Genomic DNA, 16,602 nt, shown 5'->3' with positions numbered 1-16,602 from the left:
TATATATATATATATATATATATGCATGTGCGCGCGCGCGTGTGTGTGCGTGTTTGTGTGTGTGTAGACATGTATTTATGTACGTATGCATATCTTAGAAAGTTTATGGGAACATATACATATTGAATTTTTTATTCTTATTTTATTTGTTTTATTTTAGCTTTTTTTCCTGAATTGTCACTACAACCCCACTATGTTTAAAATATATAGTCTCGTAAAAGATTACGAAAGAATTCTTAGTTTTAAAATTTACGGTTGGCTGCGCACATTGAAATCGAGAAAATGAGATTTAATATTAAAAATTGTTTTATTTATTTATTTACTTAGAATCATAATCTCCAATCAATGTCTTTGATTTAGCGTTCTAATGCAGAAAATGTTTGAAACAAATACTATACAGTTGTACTCAGTTGGGTTTTTGTTCATGTGCTGAACTATGTGCTTACGCATCAACAAAGGAATTTTATTAAAGCTTTTTTCTAAGTGTAGCGATTCTGTTCCTTAATCCTTCATTCTTAACCTAAACACTTACCCATATCCCTAAAGTGTAACCTTAAAACTTAAAGTTCCACAAGACTAACCCTAAATCTAAATTTTTCTCTTCTAAACTAATATCACCTCTAATCCTTGCTGCAAACTTTAATTATTGTACATTAAAACCTAAATTCAACTTAAACACCAGTTTGACTAAACACAACCCTAATCCATCCCCACTAACCCTTAATCCCAACCCATAACCCAACACTAAATGAAACTTAACCAGTAATAGATATTAAAAATTGCATGGCACTATTTTCAACTTCATTTTCCATAGCCGTGCTATTTCCTACTTAAGAGGATTGTGTATATTTACTTTTTCGTCTTCCTTCTGAATCAAAGGGCACTCAAGATCAGCTATATAACACATGTGATGCATCTTGTGTACCACCACTAGGCCAGGTTTGCTATGCTCTAGCACCCGATCTGTTTGGATTGGAAAACCTCACAGGATTTTGTAGGTCTCCTACTTCTCCATTCTGTGCAGCTTAAGCTCATACCATGTCTTATCTCTCTCTAGACCCCACTTTTCGCACAGTTTCCAGTGTTTTACTTTCGCTACCTCATCGTGTCACCCCAAATTGTAATGGTTTTGGGCAAGTCTAGGGCATTCGTTCGCAATAAAGGCAATGATTTTGTCCACTAACTCTCAGTTTTCTTTTGCTGAGTACAAAAGTGCCAGCCGTCCACAGCCAGTAGACCAAGGTGACATTTGTTTACTGATCATACTTCAAGAACCTTGTGGTGGACTTTTGCAGTTCCGAGCAATGATGAGTCTTGTAGGTGTTTTATCTTTATATTTGTTCCAGTCTTTTTGAACCACGTTGATAGTTGGGTACAGATACTTGCAAGTGTACCAATCACTATTGGTACCACATCTACTTTCTTTATTGCCCACAGCTTGAATATTTCTCACTTCAGTTCGTCAGAGTTCACTTCGTTTTATTCAATCCTGTGGCACCAGGACATGCTAAGTCAATGATCAGGCATGCTTTTTCTTTTCTCTTCACCAGAACAATGTCAGGTTTCCCATGATAATCTGATGGTCATTGTGAATCATTGCATCCCACAAGACTTTGCAATCCTCATTCTCAATAATTCCTTTTGGGATTTGGTCGCACCATGTTCTTGATCTTTCTAGGACATAATTTGAAAAAGCTCCTAATGGATCATCTTCACCACATTGTCATATCGCCTTTGTATTTGGGTTGTGCCAATTCGGGCTTTCATTAACGGTGTGTCACACTGTTTCCCACCTCTCACTGCACATTCTGCATTTATCATTCTCAGTTGTTTTATCAATTCTGCACTTCACATTAATTTGTCCTCAATGCTTGTTTTTATGCCGCGTATATAAATGCTTCTGTTTCTATCTTCAAGTCACTTCTCCGCATTCATAACCACCGGCCATCTGTATCTGTCTTTGCGCTCATATCTCTTTGTCAACCGACCGTGCATTTACTTTCCCTTCCATGCCATTTCATTTTTCGTGCCTTTTTCTCTCCTCTTTAAAATTCTCTTTTTTAACATAATTATTAGTTTTGATGATGGAGAACTTTTTCACATACATCAACATTGGTTCCACAGCATTTTTTACACACAATCCCAGACTGTTTTCCTCTGATTCAACACAATCCCGACAACTGATCAAACCTCTTCCACCTTTTCTTCTGAACAAGTGCCACCGATCATTGTCACTCTTAGAATGGAATGCTCCGTGCAATGTCAGTAGTTAGCATATTTTCTTATCCATACTCATGAGTTCATTCTTTTGCCAGTTTATGATTCCAGTTCCTTATTTATGTGATGCTATCACCCATGTATTTGCTGCTTGTATTTTATACCATCCGGTCAATTCTGAGCGCAACATCAATCGCAGTCTTCAGAAATACTCTTTTTTTCCTGCTCAATGATTTCTTTGAACTCTAATATGTCAAGATACTTCCTTCCTTATCAATGTGTTTCATTACTTCCCTATTTGGTAATTGTATCCCTGCCAGGGATTGTACCTTGCCTCTTTTCAGGCTGGTTATACCACACTTATTGAGTCTCAATTCAATCTCAATATCAGTACTACAACAATCGACCGTATTCACCAGGGAACTCACTTATATTTCATCCTTAGCATACAGCTTCAAATCATTCATGAAAAGACAGTTAATTTTTTTTTTTTTTTTTTGAACTGATATCCCACGTTCTCTTTCCGCGGCACCAAGATCAGAGTGATCATGCAAAATACTAAAAGTAACGAACATATGCTATCTCCTTGGAAAATCACACTCTTGATGCCCAGAGTACCCAAGCTTTGTTCGTACGTTGTCAACTTAGCTTTCGAATCCACCATATTTCTCTTCAGAAATGTTACATTTCTTGCAATTCCATATTAATTTTTCTATATTAATACGCTAAAGCCGAAATGCTTTACAATGTCTCGTGATTAGTTGAAGGGAAAGGCGAAGAACGAGAGAGAAAGAAGTCTCAATGACGTGAAGCAGGGGGAACGAAATATTTATTGCGTGGTTAAAAAGTTAATTGAAAGGTGTGATATAGAGAAAGAGTTAAAAATACAATGTATAACAGAGGGGTGATGAGGTTAGAGCGAGAGCGAGAGCGAGAGAGAGAGAGAGAGAGAGAGAGAGAGAGAGAGAGAGAGAGAGAGAGAGAGAGAGAGAAATATAAAGAGGTAAATTTATATTTGGCAGAGGTAAATTTTAAACATATATTATTGTAACTAAGAAGAAATAGCATTTTAATATTCAAGTTTTTTATTTCTTCCATCTGTCGACCTATTATCTACTTATCCACTTTGACAAATACAACGATTGGTAGGCAGAAGAAGGAATAATAATTATAAACTTATAGATAGAAAGATAGATTTTTCAATGAAACTTAGCAAAATAGCCGTGAATATTATTATTTTTAAAAAAATTTCTTATTCGAACTTCGTATTGAGAAGAAAAGTAGACATGAACAAACTGAGCTTTGTTTCCGAAAACTATTATGATGGTGGTGGTGGCGGTGGTGACAGTAGTGAAGGGGGTGATGATGACGGTGGTAGAGGTGATGATGGTGGTGAATGGATAGTGAAAAGTGTAGTTTTTGTTTTTTATTGAACTAAATTTTTTATATCGCCTATCACTTAACGCATGCGCATAAGTGCAATTATTTGTCATCTGCTCACTTGAAAATTGACATTTGTTTATAAAATATGGATAACAGACAATGTAAGCTAACGAAAGAATGAGGTAGCAATGATGTAATTGAGAAGCAGAGGGTCGAATAAGTAGAACAAGCACGGAAGCATCAACGAGTAAAAGGGAAAATATGAATCAAAAAGTATATTGGAAGTATTTATAACAGATAAAAAAACGTGTTCAAGATAGAATATAAAATGAAAATGAGAGAAAACGTCAAGAAAACAGTAAACATATTGTTGAAAGTTACAATATCGGTGACATGAATATTCTCTGTAATCGTTGTGAAGCTTTTAGATCTATAAATGAACCTATGAAGTACTGAGAGAGAAAGGAGAAGTCATGCCCCCTCTGTTACAGCTTTATCCAAAACACTTTCCTAATCTTATCACTAAACACTGTGCCATATCTTTCCTCCCTGTATCTGCTATCCACAGGACAGAATCTCTCCTCGTTCATGTTTTTCCAGCAAATGTCAGTTTACAAATGTTCAAAAAGTACCTTTAAGTCTCCTCTCGTTCATTCTCATCAGTCTTAGAATGAGGTCTGCAAAAGTAATTGACACTGCATTATAAAAACATATCTATAAATTATTCATCATTAACATCAAGCGTGCATCTATTTCCAGTTGCACTATTTACATATCATTTGATATGTGTCAATAGCTAGCATAAACTATCTGGTGGTGAAGATTTATCAATTATTGTGCGCTGAAAGAAATTACTTTACACGCCATAGAGCATGTGAATCAACATTAAAATTCACTGTTAATGCGTAGTACATTTGCTGGCAAGAGTAAAATGCATTCACACTGAAGCATAAGTACAAGAAAATATATTATATCTTAAGGCGCAGATTGGATTTCTACATTTGATGCTAAAATTGCTGTAGGCAGACTGTTGTTTAAAAGTTCTACGTATGTGGTTGTGTTTGGTTGTGTATGGTTGTAGTGTGATGGCTGCTCCAGGCTATATTTGTGGTCTCTTGAGTGCTTCATATCTTCATGAAAACAAGGAAAAGTCTTCTAGAGTGTGCAATGGTTTTCTTGTTCAGCTAACGATGAGACTATCAAAGTTACCTGAAAGAATTTTTCATAAATAATATTTAAATTAGTTTTAGATATGTATTCACAGCTAAACAAGGTCAGCAAATATAAACAAAGCAGCACACGAGTACTTAACTTACTAGAAAGCAAGCAAATCTAAATATAAACTGTTATAGTTGTTTCATCAATTTTTGATTTGTTGTTTACACTCAAACGATATTTATCAATACATACAACACTAAAGAAGTGAAAAAAGGTTATATCTCATTTTCCCACTACTACTTAGCTTAAACAAGAGTTACAACTCATTCTAGAAAGGCATAGTAGTAGGTGGACAACAAGCGTCGCACTGATGTTCTCCTGCTATGAGAAACAACATCGCAACCAATCTATAACCCCACATTGTCTTCGTATTGCTGTTGGTGTAATATAAAACGTCAGGCCTAGCGATTTTCACCCACAATTATGCAGTCATTTGTTCAGTACTGTGTAGGATTCCATACACTTCCCCATAGAGTGGTTTTAGCGCTTATTGTTATCAGATCTTGATTATGAATAGGGTTGTGTTTTCGGGCTAGATTTCATGGTTGTGAGTTATGCTTAGGAATTGTCTCTCTTTAATTGAATAGAATCTTTCTAATTTCACATTCGAGAAGGCATATATTCAAATACACAAAATGGCATATGTTGTGTCACGGCCACTCTGAGCTATTGGCCAGCATCGTTAGAATAAAATTTTTTTCGTCATCCTAGTCATGAGCCAACTACAAAAGCCAGTGCGAGAATAACTGACGGTTATAGAATGTTAGGGCATATGATCAGGACGACTATTCAGTGACTGTGTACTACACATACAGAACAATCCAGCTGTCCAAACTTTTCAAAATATAATTAACCAGATATGGTCAAATAAATCTGCCACCAGTGGTTTAAGAATAACATCTTAATGAACTACTACATAAATAAAGGCAGGATTTATCAACTTCGCTTACATCATGCCTCTTCCCAATGTTAATGCATGGTCTAGTCAAGATGTAGTGCAGTTGATATGATTGCCAGTTAAAGCTTAAAAGACATAAAAAGCTTGTAATGCAAAGTGTTGAGAAAATGAAATAGTTTAATCATGTCTTCAGCGATTTCCTTCGAATAGCGATCTCCATGATTGTCATGTAGAATAGGTTATCAGAAATTATTTGATCATTTCAAGGAAACATGGTGATCATTATTCCCTCTGAAGAAATCTAACGGCTTCATGTCTCTAAACCATGCCTCTAATCGAAAGTAGGTTCCTGAAAATATATCATTCAACATTTATCATAGGTTAGACGTCCTGTATTTTGTTAGTTTATAGCATTTTAAATTCAAAGAGTACCTGGAAACGATATTATGAATAGCGATATACATTTTAACATGCAGAACATTTGGTTTGCAACCTGACCCGTAATACGCATAATGGAGTTCTCTTTACTGGAAATATCAGGGCCAGATCGCTAATCAAAATATAACCTCTCCTCACTCAGTCTTAGAGGTTATGGCTATTGACACTACTCTTCCACCTCTGTCTTAGAAAAAAATGAAAAATATAATGATAGCGATTTAGTACATTGTTGATTACTTCGTATCTGAGAGCGGCCAACGTTTAAAATATAGACGCTGATACAATCTGCTATCAGTGTACATCAATGGCCAGGCTATCAAGATTGTATTATTTCACCTACATTGAATCTGCTTTAATCAACAATGAGTGTTGCTTTTGAATATGGGAATGCTTAATTAGTGTGTTGCACTCAGATGTTCGGCCAACTACCAACCAATTATAGGTATACCTGAGTAGACATGACCAGGCCGCCCCATAAAAACATCAAACTATTGGTGAGAATAACTAAAGCCAGTCTGGCTTGTGGTTAACTCATAGGTATTTGGACGATCAAAATGTGACGCTAAGACATACAAAATAAATTGCGTTCAGCAATGTTTTACAGATGAACTCTTAGACACCAAACAATTTTTTTCAACTGCGCTGCAGGAGCACTCAATAACTTGGAAAATGAGTAATATTAACATCTTTTAGCAAAAATATTCCCTATTTATTAAGCATTATTTGCCTTATCATTCTAATCTTAATATAACAGCCTGCATCGATAGGTCTCTCTCTGAGTTCAATCAATCATCTGTTGTGTAACATCAAGAAATCTTTTGACTCAAATAATTTTTAATGATTTGCTCTGTTGTCGTTAACCTACATTCTCATATACAAATTATACTGCCCATCATTCTCTTTAATTTTCTATATACATTTGTCACCCACACGCATATTAGGCATCTAACAGGTATGTAAAACTAATAAATATTGAGAATACGACTACCTTGAATCTCTCAATAGTGCTAAAATATCAATGTAGTTGAAAAAATAATTCTCAGGGTAAGTATAAATACCAGCGGAGCTATATATAACCACACCAAACTATTCATGTCAAAAAGTTCAACCTTTTCTTATTGGAAATACCATTTTCCTTCTGATTTTAGATCTTAAACATTTGTAGAGGGGTTATTATATACCAATTACTTAGATAATCTTTTGATCGAAGTTTTCCAATTTAGTATATATTTGAGATCCTGCCGTATTAGTACTAAGTCATGCACACTCCAAAATTTACTAGCGCATTATTTATTGTCTACTTATCAATAAATAGCAAAAATCTTCTTTCTGCAAATGCTAAGTTTACAATTCCCGCTGTTCTTTTGTTCTGATCAAATATCTATAACACTACATGTACGAAAAGCAATTCCTTGGCAAGGTGTTCGCTATTGCTTGTCTCTTCTTGACGTTAAAACAGTATTCAATGTTCAAACGTGTTCAGCCCACTCATCAATTCTCTTGATCAAATGTGTACAAAATGTGAAGAGAACTTTTCAGATCTTCAAATGTGTACAATTTCAATCAAACCCATTCATTTTGTTCCTGCTCTGTCTGACGTCTACATCACCATACACTATTACTTTATGCGAATTGCTTCAAGTTACAAAAGTTACCCTTCAGAACTATCAATCTATTCACATTTTCCGCTCAACTATTGACGTCTAGAAGCTGCGATTGAATATCAACAGTATCAATCTCTCTTTCTAGACTGAAAATTACGCCTACCACATCTACTATAGATGTCTTCGATAGATATTTTATAGTATCTAATTGGTGTTCCGATTTCAAATTTCATCACATGTACTTTTTCAGCCTTTCTGGTTTGATAAAGTGACAGTAATATACAAAGTGTGTCTATGATTCATCTCACATTATGTTGCTTACACCTAAAAGTAAAGTAGTCTAGGGGAATTTGAATAAATCCTTAGTTTACCTTTTGAAACTTTGATTTAAAATTGAATTATGTAAAATACTGAAATGAAAACTTATGGTTGTAAAATATAGTTTATGCTCAAATGAATCGATAATCTGTTGATGATTAGTTATGACTAATGATTATTCATAGTATTTTGATGTTTGTTATATACCTAAAGTTTTCAGCTGGTATCAATTGTACAAAAATGTTGTATATAGATTTTGAATCTTTTATCTTTTATCTTTTACTTGCTTCAGTCAACTTTGAATTTTATAATCGAATAAATCGACTCCAGTACTTATTCTGTCGACCTCTTACGCCGAACCGCTAAGTCACGGGGCCGTAAACACCAACACTGGTTGTCAAGTGGTGATGGGGGGACAAACACAGACACAGACACACACAGACACACACAGACACACACACACACACACGCACGCACACACACACACACACACACACACACACACACACACACACACATATATATATATATATATATATACACATATATATATATATATACGACGGGCTTCTTTCAATTTCCGTCTACCAAATCCACTCACAAGGCTTTGGTCGGCTCGAGGCTAGAGTAGAAGACACTTGCCCAAAGTGCCACGCAGTGGGACTGAACCCGGAACCATGCATTTGAGAAGCAAGATTCTTACCACACCAGCCACTCCTGGGAATGATAATATTTAGTTTCTAAAGCAATTATGGAGATTGTAACCCAAAACCTTTCTCTTTTCAAATACATTATTATTGACAGAGAAATTTGTAAATTAAGTGAAGTTGCTTATTGTACTGCTTTCCGGCTTTTCAGGTGTTATCGATACTTAAAGCGTTGTTGAAATGTATAATTGTTTAGATGAAATGTACAAATATTCTTTATAAAGTTTCGGTATGATTTTATTTGAAATATATTTCTTTTTTTCTTTTAATTTCAGGCTGCACAGAAATACTCGTATCGGCATAGCAGATGTAAATCCTTATCTCAATTGTATCCTCTGTGGGGGTTATTACATCGATGCTACGACAATCATAGAGTGTTTGCATTCTTGTAAGTAACTAAGAACTCATTTAAGCAATAATACTGGGAAACAATGATTATACATTTCAGCTTTTCACTTTAATCTATTTAGAAGGTTCTCATACAACTTATCGAAAAAAAGTAATGTATATTACAAGACATTGGTCTAGCAAAGAGGGAACTAGATGTAATACTTGACTACGAATTCGCATATTGAATTCATATAAAATTTTTGTTATAATTACAAATATCAATAAGGAAACTTCCATTTTATTTACATTCCATTTTCACCTTAACTTGCCATTTGGCTAATCATCATTAGTGAAACACATCAGTGTGTGGTTGTTTATAACGTATATCCGTGCACTGAATGTCTAAAGTATATTTCAGGATCTCTTCAAAGCAATGTTCTGGGGTCCCTAATACTCTAAACTCTCAGCGTATTAAAATTCTTGCATACAATAATTCTTGCATTGTTGTTATAAATTGTATTAATTTTAATTCTTACTGTTGAAACTTAGGCGCTCTTGTTCGACACGGAATCTATCGATTTAGTTTTATCTAATTTGTTTTGTTTCTTAAATGATGTGATATAAAGACACTTGCCTTAACAAATGCATTCTTGACTAAAACAAAATCCAACATAAGCCACTGAGGGAAACTCTACGAGTTGTTAGATCTGTTAGCAATCAAATCTTCCTCAACTCAAGTACCATAGTTCAAAAAGGAAGTGTTGTTTAATATCAACATTAGAAACATATTATCTGAGGAAAAGACTTTGATCCCAAATATGCATGATTAGAGCTATCCTGAAGCTAAAACAACAAATTCCAACACAGTTTTGTGTTTTAGATCATATAAAATCCTGTACTACAAAACACTTTCTTGAGAAAACATAGATAAGGGTAAATGGGCGACTATCATTCTACCAACTACTATTAATAAAGTGACCATATAGAAGTTCGCTTCTTGGTTGTATTTTATTTTTAATTCGATGACTTTTGCGTGGTGTCTTCTTTTAAAATGTGTACAATCAAGTAAGTGTCTTGATACTATAATATTTACGAAACTAAAACATTCGATTCTGAAACTAATCAATCGGAACTGCATTGCACAGTAGTGCCGAAATTTGAATGTTATTTGCATAATATAACATGCATTTTATAAACGTTCTCACGTTTTTATGAATGGTATCTAGAGAAATATTGATGGTATTTCTTAAATATTCTGAATTGAAATATCATAATTTGTACTGAATTTCATTTGTATCGGTGAAATCTGAAAGTAAATAAAGTAACAAAGCATTTGCAAGTATTCTTTCTGCATGTACAAAAACCGAAAATTTATCAAAGTGAAGTATAATACTTTTTGAAAAATGATTCAGACTGTCATCTCCGGAATATCCTCGATGTGTAGGCAGAGAGACGCGCACACGCACACACACACACACACACACACACACGTTCTAATAATATCAAATCTAGTTATTGTAATCATTACTTTGTTTATGCTATACAGCATTTCGTATATAAAGAGCAGGCACAAATATATTTGTATTTCTTTTCTCTCTCCAACCTAGTTTGCCGAACATGTATTGTCAGATATCTGGAAAGTAGTAAATTCTGCCCCATATGTGATGTAATGGTGCACAAAACCAAACCGTTACAGAATATACGGTGAGTTTAAAATTTGTTTTATCAATTGTGACAGTCAATAACTTCACTTTAATTTTAAAAAATGTTTACATTTGGCATGTATCAGAGTGGATTTGGTTGATGTACTCAATAGCATCGCTATTTTTTATATCGCTCACTAAGAGAAGAAAAATTCCATAGGATACATATGTATACATGCATATATATATACAGAGATACCAATATAATATGCGTGCACATGTTTGCATTCGTTTAAATTTGTAATCAGTATTTACATTTCGCATAATAACGAGATAAATAATGCTTGGCATAGGAAATATTAAGCTGATCATGTAATTATTGCATGTTCGGGAGCTGTTCGATCTTTAATAGAAGTTTTATTGCATGTCCTCGGGTAAGAGATATGTTAAGACTCTAATTTTTAAATCTGGTGGTATGGTATTTTATATGAAACTTTTCTGTGCCACAGTGGCCACATTTTCGCAAAAAAAACTTATTCTTAGATTGGAAAGAGTATTATGAGGATACCACGTAATCATAATACACTTGTATGGACCAGTGCAAAGTTGTATGAAGTCATGCCAAAATGAGTTTTTGTACTCTTGAAGCATATTTCAAACAAATAATCTATAATGGCTTGTTTAATTGGTGTATGCTCTCTAAAGGTTTACATAGTTGCTGTTTGATCCGAAAAGGCTTATTTAGATGATACATATCTCAGAAAGGTCTATCAGACTGGCAGAAGCTTTGGCATTTTTATGTCAGCACAATAAACCATACATTTTAGGGACTCTTTCCTACAGGAAATACAGATCTATATTACAAGCATACAGTATCCTTAGAATCTATATCTGTGCATTATGCTGGGTTGATTCGTCATGTGACTGAAGCTCTGTTTTTTTCTCAGTATTGAACAACAGAAATGGCTTTTGAAGAAATGGTTTTTGATTATGTAGAGTTCTGATGCTATTTTTGTTCCACTTTTGGTTTTCTTTGGGTGCACTTTTGTATTTGAAGATATATATAGCTGTGTTTCCATATATTAGCTGCACTGAATTTATATAATGCTACAGATTATGTTAAAAGCAATTATGTGTGTCTGTGTGTGTCTGCGCGCGCGTGTGTTTACATATGTATATGTACATATGTGTGGGTGTATATATTTTATTAAATCTGGCTAGACTAAGTACGAATAGTTGATTAAGCTAGCAAATCTTAGAGCAGCTACCAAGTCCCACGTCAATTATTTGGTGACAAGTACTCTACTAATGAGAGCTACTCTATCGTTCAGAATGTCATCCAAATCATATTATTATCTCATTTTTAGTGAAAAAGCAAATACTTTTCTAATGCAGAGTCACGTCTATACTACTTATTCGACAAGCTCATACACATTCTTTCTGATGCTTCAAGGCTTTTGTGTACATTGCATAGTTCGTATAATTAGAAAACACAGCCAATCCATGACTACCCGGTAATGGTGGAGCAGGTTTACACTGTTTTTCTAGCAATGTCGCCAAATATGTGTCACCTAGAATGATTATCAATTAGAGGCTATGAAAATAAATTTTCAATTAGAAAATTTCTCTTATTAGCACGTGATTAGTCTGGAACTGCCAAAAGAGAAAGGCGTCTTTCGTAAAATTTCTGTAATAGTAAATATGTGTGCAGAGTTATAGTGTGCATATGACTGGGCTATTTTAGAGTTTTAGCCATTACGCTTTCAGCTAAAGCTGTTGTATAATATGAAGCTAAAAAAAAAACAGTTATGTAGCCTCTTCCAAAGTAACATACTGAAACTTTAGACAGAATTCACAACAGTGTGAAGTTTCATGATCTCAATATGGATGTCCGATTCTAGAGACACGCTTGTAACCGAATACGCCATAGTCCACCTTGATGCCTTTTCTCTGCATGAGAAGCAATAGCATGGCCATTGGTGGGATTTAAATACCTAGGAATAATCTGCACTTAGGAAGCAAAGAAGGGAAAACGTCTCGTCCAGAGTTCTAACAATTCCATCAATCCTCTGATTAGCGGTTGATTGAGCATTGAATCCCGAAAGGTTGAAAGGTAAAGTTGGTTTCAGTAGAATTTGATCCCAGGGCGTAGATCTCGGAATGAATGCTGCAATGCATTCTGATTCTCTGATAACTATCATTTCAACCAATTCTTATATGCTGAACCTCAGCCTTGTTTCGACATACACTTTTTCGTTCAATTTCTCTTTACTTAACGTTACTTTTGTGACAATCTCTCTATTGCTGGTTATCATGACACATTATGACCTTTTGCTTAACTTTTGTGGGTAGTAATCCAAGCAAGACTCAGATTTCAAGATACCAGTGGTTCTTGATGCCATTAAGGCAATTCACATTGTTGCAAGCCGAATCTCCAATTCCTTTTCCGCCTCTGGCTTTCCTACAGGTATTGATCATCAGCTGTTCCGATTGGCCATCAGCTGCATCAATCTCACTATCTGGGAAAGTCTTCAGAGGTGATGGACCCTGTCTCATTCTTCTGACTAACATAAATACGTGGGTACTAACAGACATACACACATTAATAAACAAGATGCTTCTAAAGGTCTCGAATTCTGAATCTTGCTTTTCTCTCAAACATAATTTAACTTATGATAGAATTTAAATTCCTCCAGTTTTTATTTAGTTTGTAAATATCTTTATGACAATAGTTATTTTTAAAAATTTGCAGCAGTCACTTTAAGTTTGTTTTTTAAGCTAATGTCTGTTTTACATCGTGTTAACAAAATATGGTGTTGATAGAAATCCATAGCAATCTGCACAAATTCCATGTGACAAAATAGAAGTATAGTCGAGGTCAATAACTCAATGACTAAAGTTCTGATTTTGTCAACAACATTATAAAACATTCATTGGCTGTACGCGGTTATTTATTAAACTTATCAGTCGTTGACAATGGAATGCTGGTTATGTTGGTATCTCTACTATTTACGGTGGTATTTCGATAAATAAATAGAAAAGTGAGCCTTGCTTTTGCATTATTTGATATAAGAATAACATGAGTGAGAGATAGAAATAAAGACCATTCACGAAAAATTAAACCTGACATCTTATTTTAGTTGGAAAACTATTTCCTCTATTACTAATAGACTTAAACATATATCAACATCAAAACCTCTCATTGTTCGTACATATGAATTTTAGAATTCACATCTATGAAAGAGATCAAGTTGTGTATTGAAAAATATTGTTACATGTATTAAAAATATTTTTGCTGAAAGATAACCATTGATTCTTTTCTTTTTAGACCTGACAACACATTACAGAACCTCGTTTACAAATTAGTACCGAGTTTATTTAAAGGTAAGATTAATATTTTTTTGAACAGTTTCTCAATTAAATTTACGAGAAGATACTTCCTCAAAAATTCAAATATAACCTTTTCCAACTTAAAATTTAAAATAGTTTGTAAATACTAAATAAACTTAAGTTTGTTTAATTTTATAGCTATTTGTATGCCTGGACATCCTCCTGAAACAGATTACGAAACGTTCTAAGAACTTAACTACTCAGTTACATGAAATTGATACTACCACTCAAGATAAAGCATCTCAGATAAACAAACCTGCAAAGTAGACCTCTACTTACTCTATGACAGTACTCAATACAACCAATAATACTTTCGAAGCACAAACAAGCGAGTGACGCGCTACTTGGTTTTCTCCCTAGCTAAAAATAGCAGCCCTAAATTATCAAGTCATACCTCTACTTCGTAAAAGAGGAAGGGTACATTAGATAATGTAATACTCGATACACTAACAGAATGTTTATGATTAAAATTCTCTGGTCGTGAGGCTGATTGATCAAAGATGAACAACAAACAAATAAGAGTGAATGACAAATGCTCGGTTTTGATTTAGAATTGAGAACATACTTCGGCTCTGAAGAGTTCTAAGCCTATGCAAAGATAAGCACTATCTGCACACACCAAACTCATATACTCTGGATAGTATACGAAAACATCGACTTCTTTCATTGAGCTATATACTGTATCTTCAAAAGAAAAACTCTCTCGACGTTTTCATTTGTTGATTGTATACCATTGTTGCATAAACCCACTCGATACATCATCATTTTCTCCTCTCAACAGACCTGCCAATGCCTCTCACCTTATCAAATTACCCAAACGTTATTCTTAGAGAATAATAACTCTCTACAAATAACTCCCATCTTGACCATGTTTTTACCCCATTTACACATTTTCAAGAATGCAAAACTCATATTTACTAGATTATTACCATTCTGTTGCCTGTATCATTCATTCTAGAACTGTGTAAAATAGTTATGGATAACATTGCATTTCATTTCATGATGAATATTTCATCATCATTTAACCATACTACTCTTCCTACATTTGGTAAGATTTGAAAAATAATACCATACATTTAATATGAGTTCTTATAGAAACGACATAGTCTGAGCGGTTTTAACAGATCTATATAAATTGGTAGTAACTTAAAATCAATGCAAACATCTTTTTCCTTGAAGCCATGGCTGAATGTAAGCAAAGATTTGAAACTCGCACAAAAGTTAGGTTATCTAAAACTATTGCATAAACAATCTCAGTGAATGCGTAAAGTGATGAATTAGGGAATTGTGCTTCTATGTATTCAAACTCACTATAAAATTAAACCCACGACCACTTCTAGAATAGCTTCAAACTGACCTGTGAAATTATTGAACAGATCATCAGGATTCGCTCACCTCTCCCTTCCAAACTGCCAATGATAATATCTGACGGTTACATATATAAATGTAAGGATGCATCTAGGCACAAACTCAAGTACGTTCTGCAGTACTATTCATAATTTTATCCAGTCTAGTGGAGATGTAGTTATGCTTTCAACCTAAATTAGATTCACTTTATTATATAAGTTCCAAGAATTTAACTTAATCTCTTTAATAAATTATGTATAAACTAAACGCATTTTTCTTTTTCAGATGAAATGAAACGCCGACGTACATTGTATTTATCTCTTTCTGCTGATGGTAAGTCATTGGCAACCAATTTGTTTGTAATCGTTATACAAGCAGAAAAATATGACCACTCATACTCACATGTTTCCTTGTTAATTGTGGCTATCTTATCAATGACGATTGGATTTTGTTCTAGTTATTTGTTATAATTCTGTAAATGTATTGAAAAAAAAAACGTCTACGTTATTCGTGGACGTTTATAAATGTTTCTAGTATTTCACATCATCATAAAACTTCTTCGTCAAGCAATCTTGTGTAAAAAGCGACCAAATTTCTCTTAGATCACACTCTACTGTCTTAATAATATAAGGATGCATTGGATAATGTATTCCGGGATATACAATGCCTGAAAAAGACAGCAGTTTTCGTGTCTTGAATTCTTTCAAGCATGAATCTGCATAATTAGAACTGATCTTGAGTTAAACGGCAACAACATGAACGCATTTTGCTTGCATTTTGTTGCTGCACTATTTATCATTTAACCAGTAAAATGTACAGAAATATATTAGTCAAATGTAGATTTGGAGGTTTTCATATCCTAATTCACCGAATTAGGACACAAAAGTATAATTCCATGAAAACTGAATGCTTCATATTTCATACACACACACACACACACACACACACACACACATGTAATAATGAGACTGGAAGTTCTGTAACTTCATTATTTAATACTAGTAAAAATCAAACTTTTTAAACAAATGAAAAGTAAAGAAACTGGCGTAACCGTTAGTGGCTTTAATATATATATATATTAGTCTGTATGTATGCGTGTCTCTTTGTGC

At 34.1% G+C, this 16,602-nt stretch overlaps 1 protein-coding gene across 1 annotated transcript in view; it reads left to right on the top strand.

The window, feature by feature from the left end:
* LOC106879594 (TRIO and F-actin-binding protein) overlaps positions 1-16,602 on the top strand; it is a 204,568-nt gene that overhangs the window by 115,822 nt on the left and 72,144 nt on the right. Inside the window, exons 2-5 of the mRNA XM_052970203.1 lie at positions 9,059-9,171; positions 10,721-10,817; positions 14,085-14,140; positions 15,779-15,826. Of these exons, the coding sequence (XP_052826163.1) occupies positions 9,059-9,171; positions 10,721-10,817; positions 14,085-14,140; positions 15,779-15,826 (314 nt within the window). The remainder of the gene's footprint in view (positions 1-9,058; positions 9,172-10,720; positions 10,818-14,084; positions 14,141-15,778; positions 15,827-16,602) is intronic.

The sequence above is a fragment of the Octopus bimaculoides genome, chromosome 8 (assembly GCF_001194135.2).
Source record: "Octopus bimaculoides isolate UCB-OBI-ISO-001 chromosome 8, ASM119413v2, whole genome shotgun sequence".
Taxonomy (NCBI): Eukaryota; Metazoa; Mollusca; class Cephalopoda; order Octopoda; family Octopodidae; genus Octopus; species Octopus bimaculoides.
The sequence above is the reverse complement of the archived record's forward strand: the minus strand, read 5'-3'. Positions and strand labels throughout refer to the sequence as shown.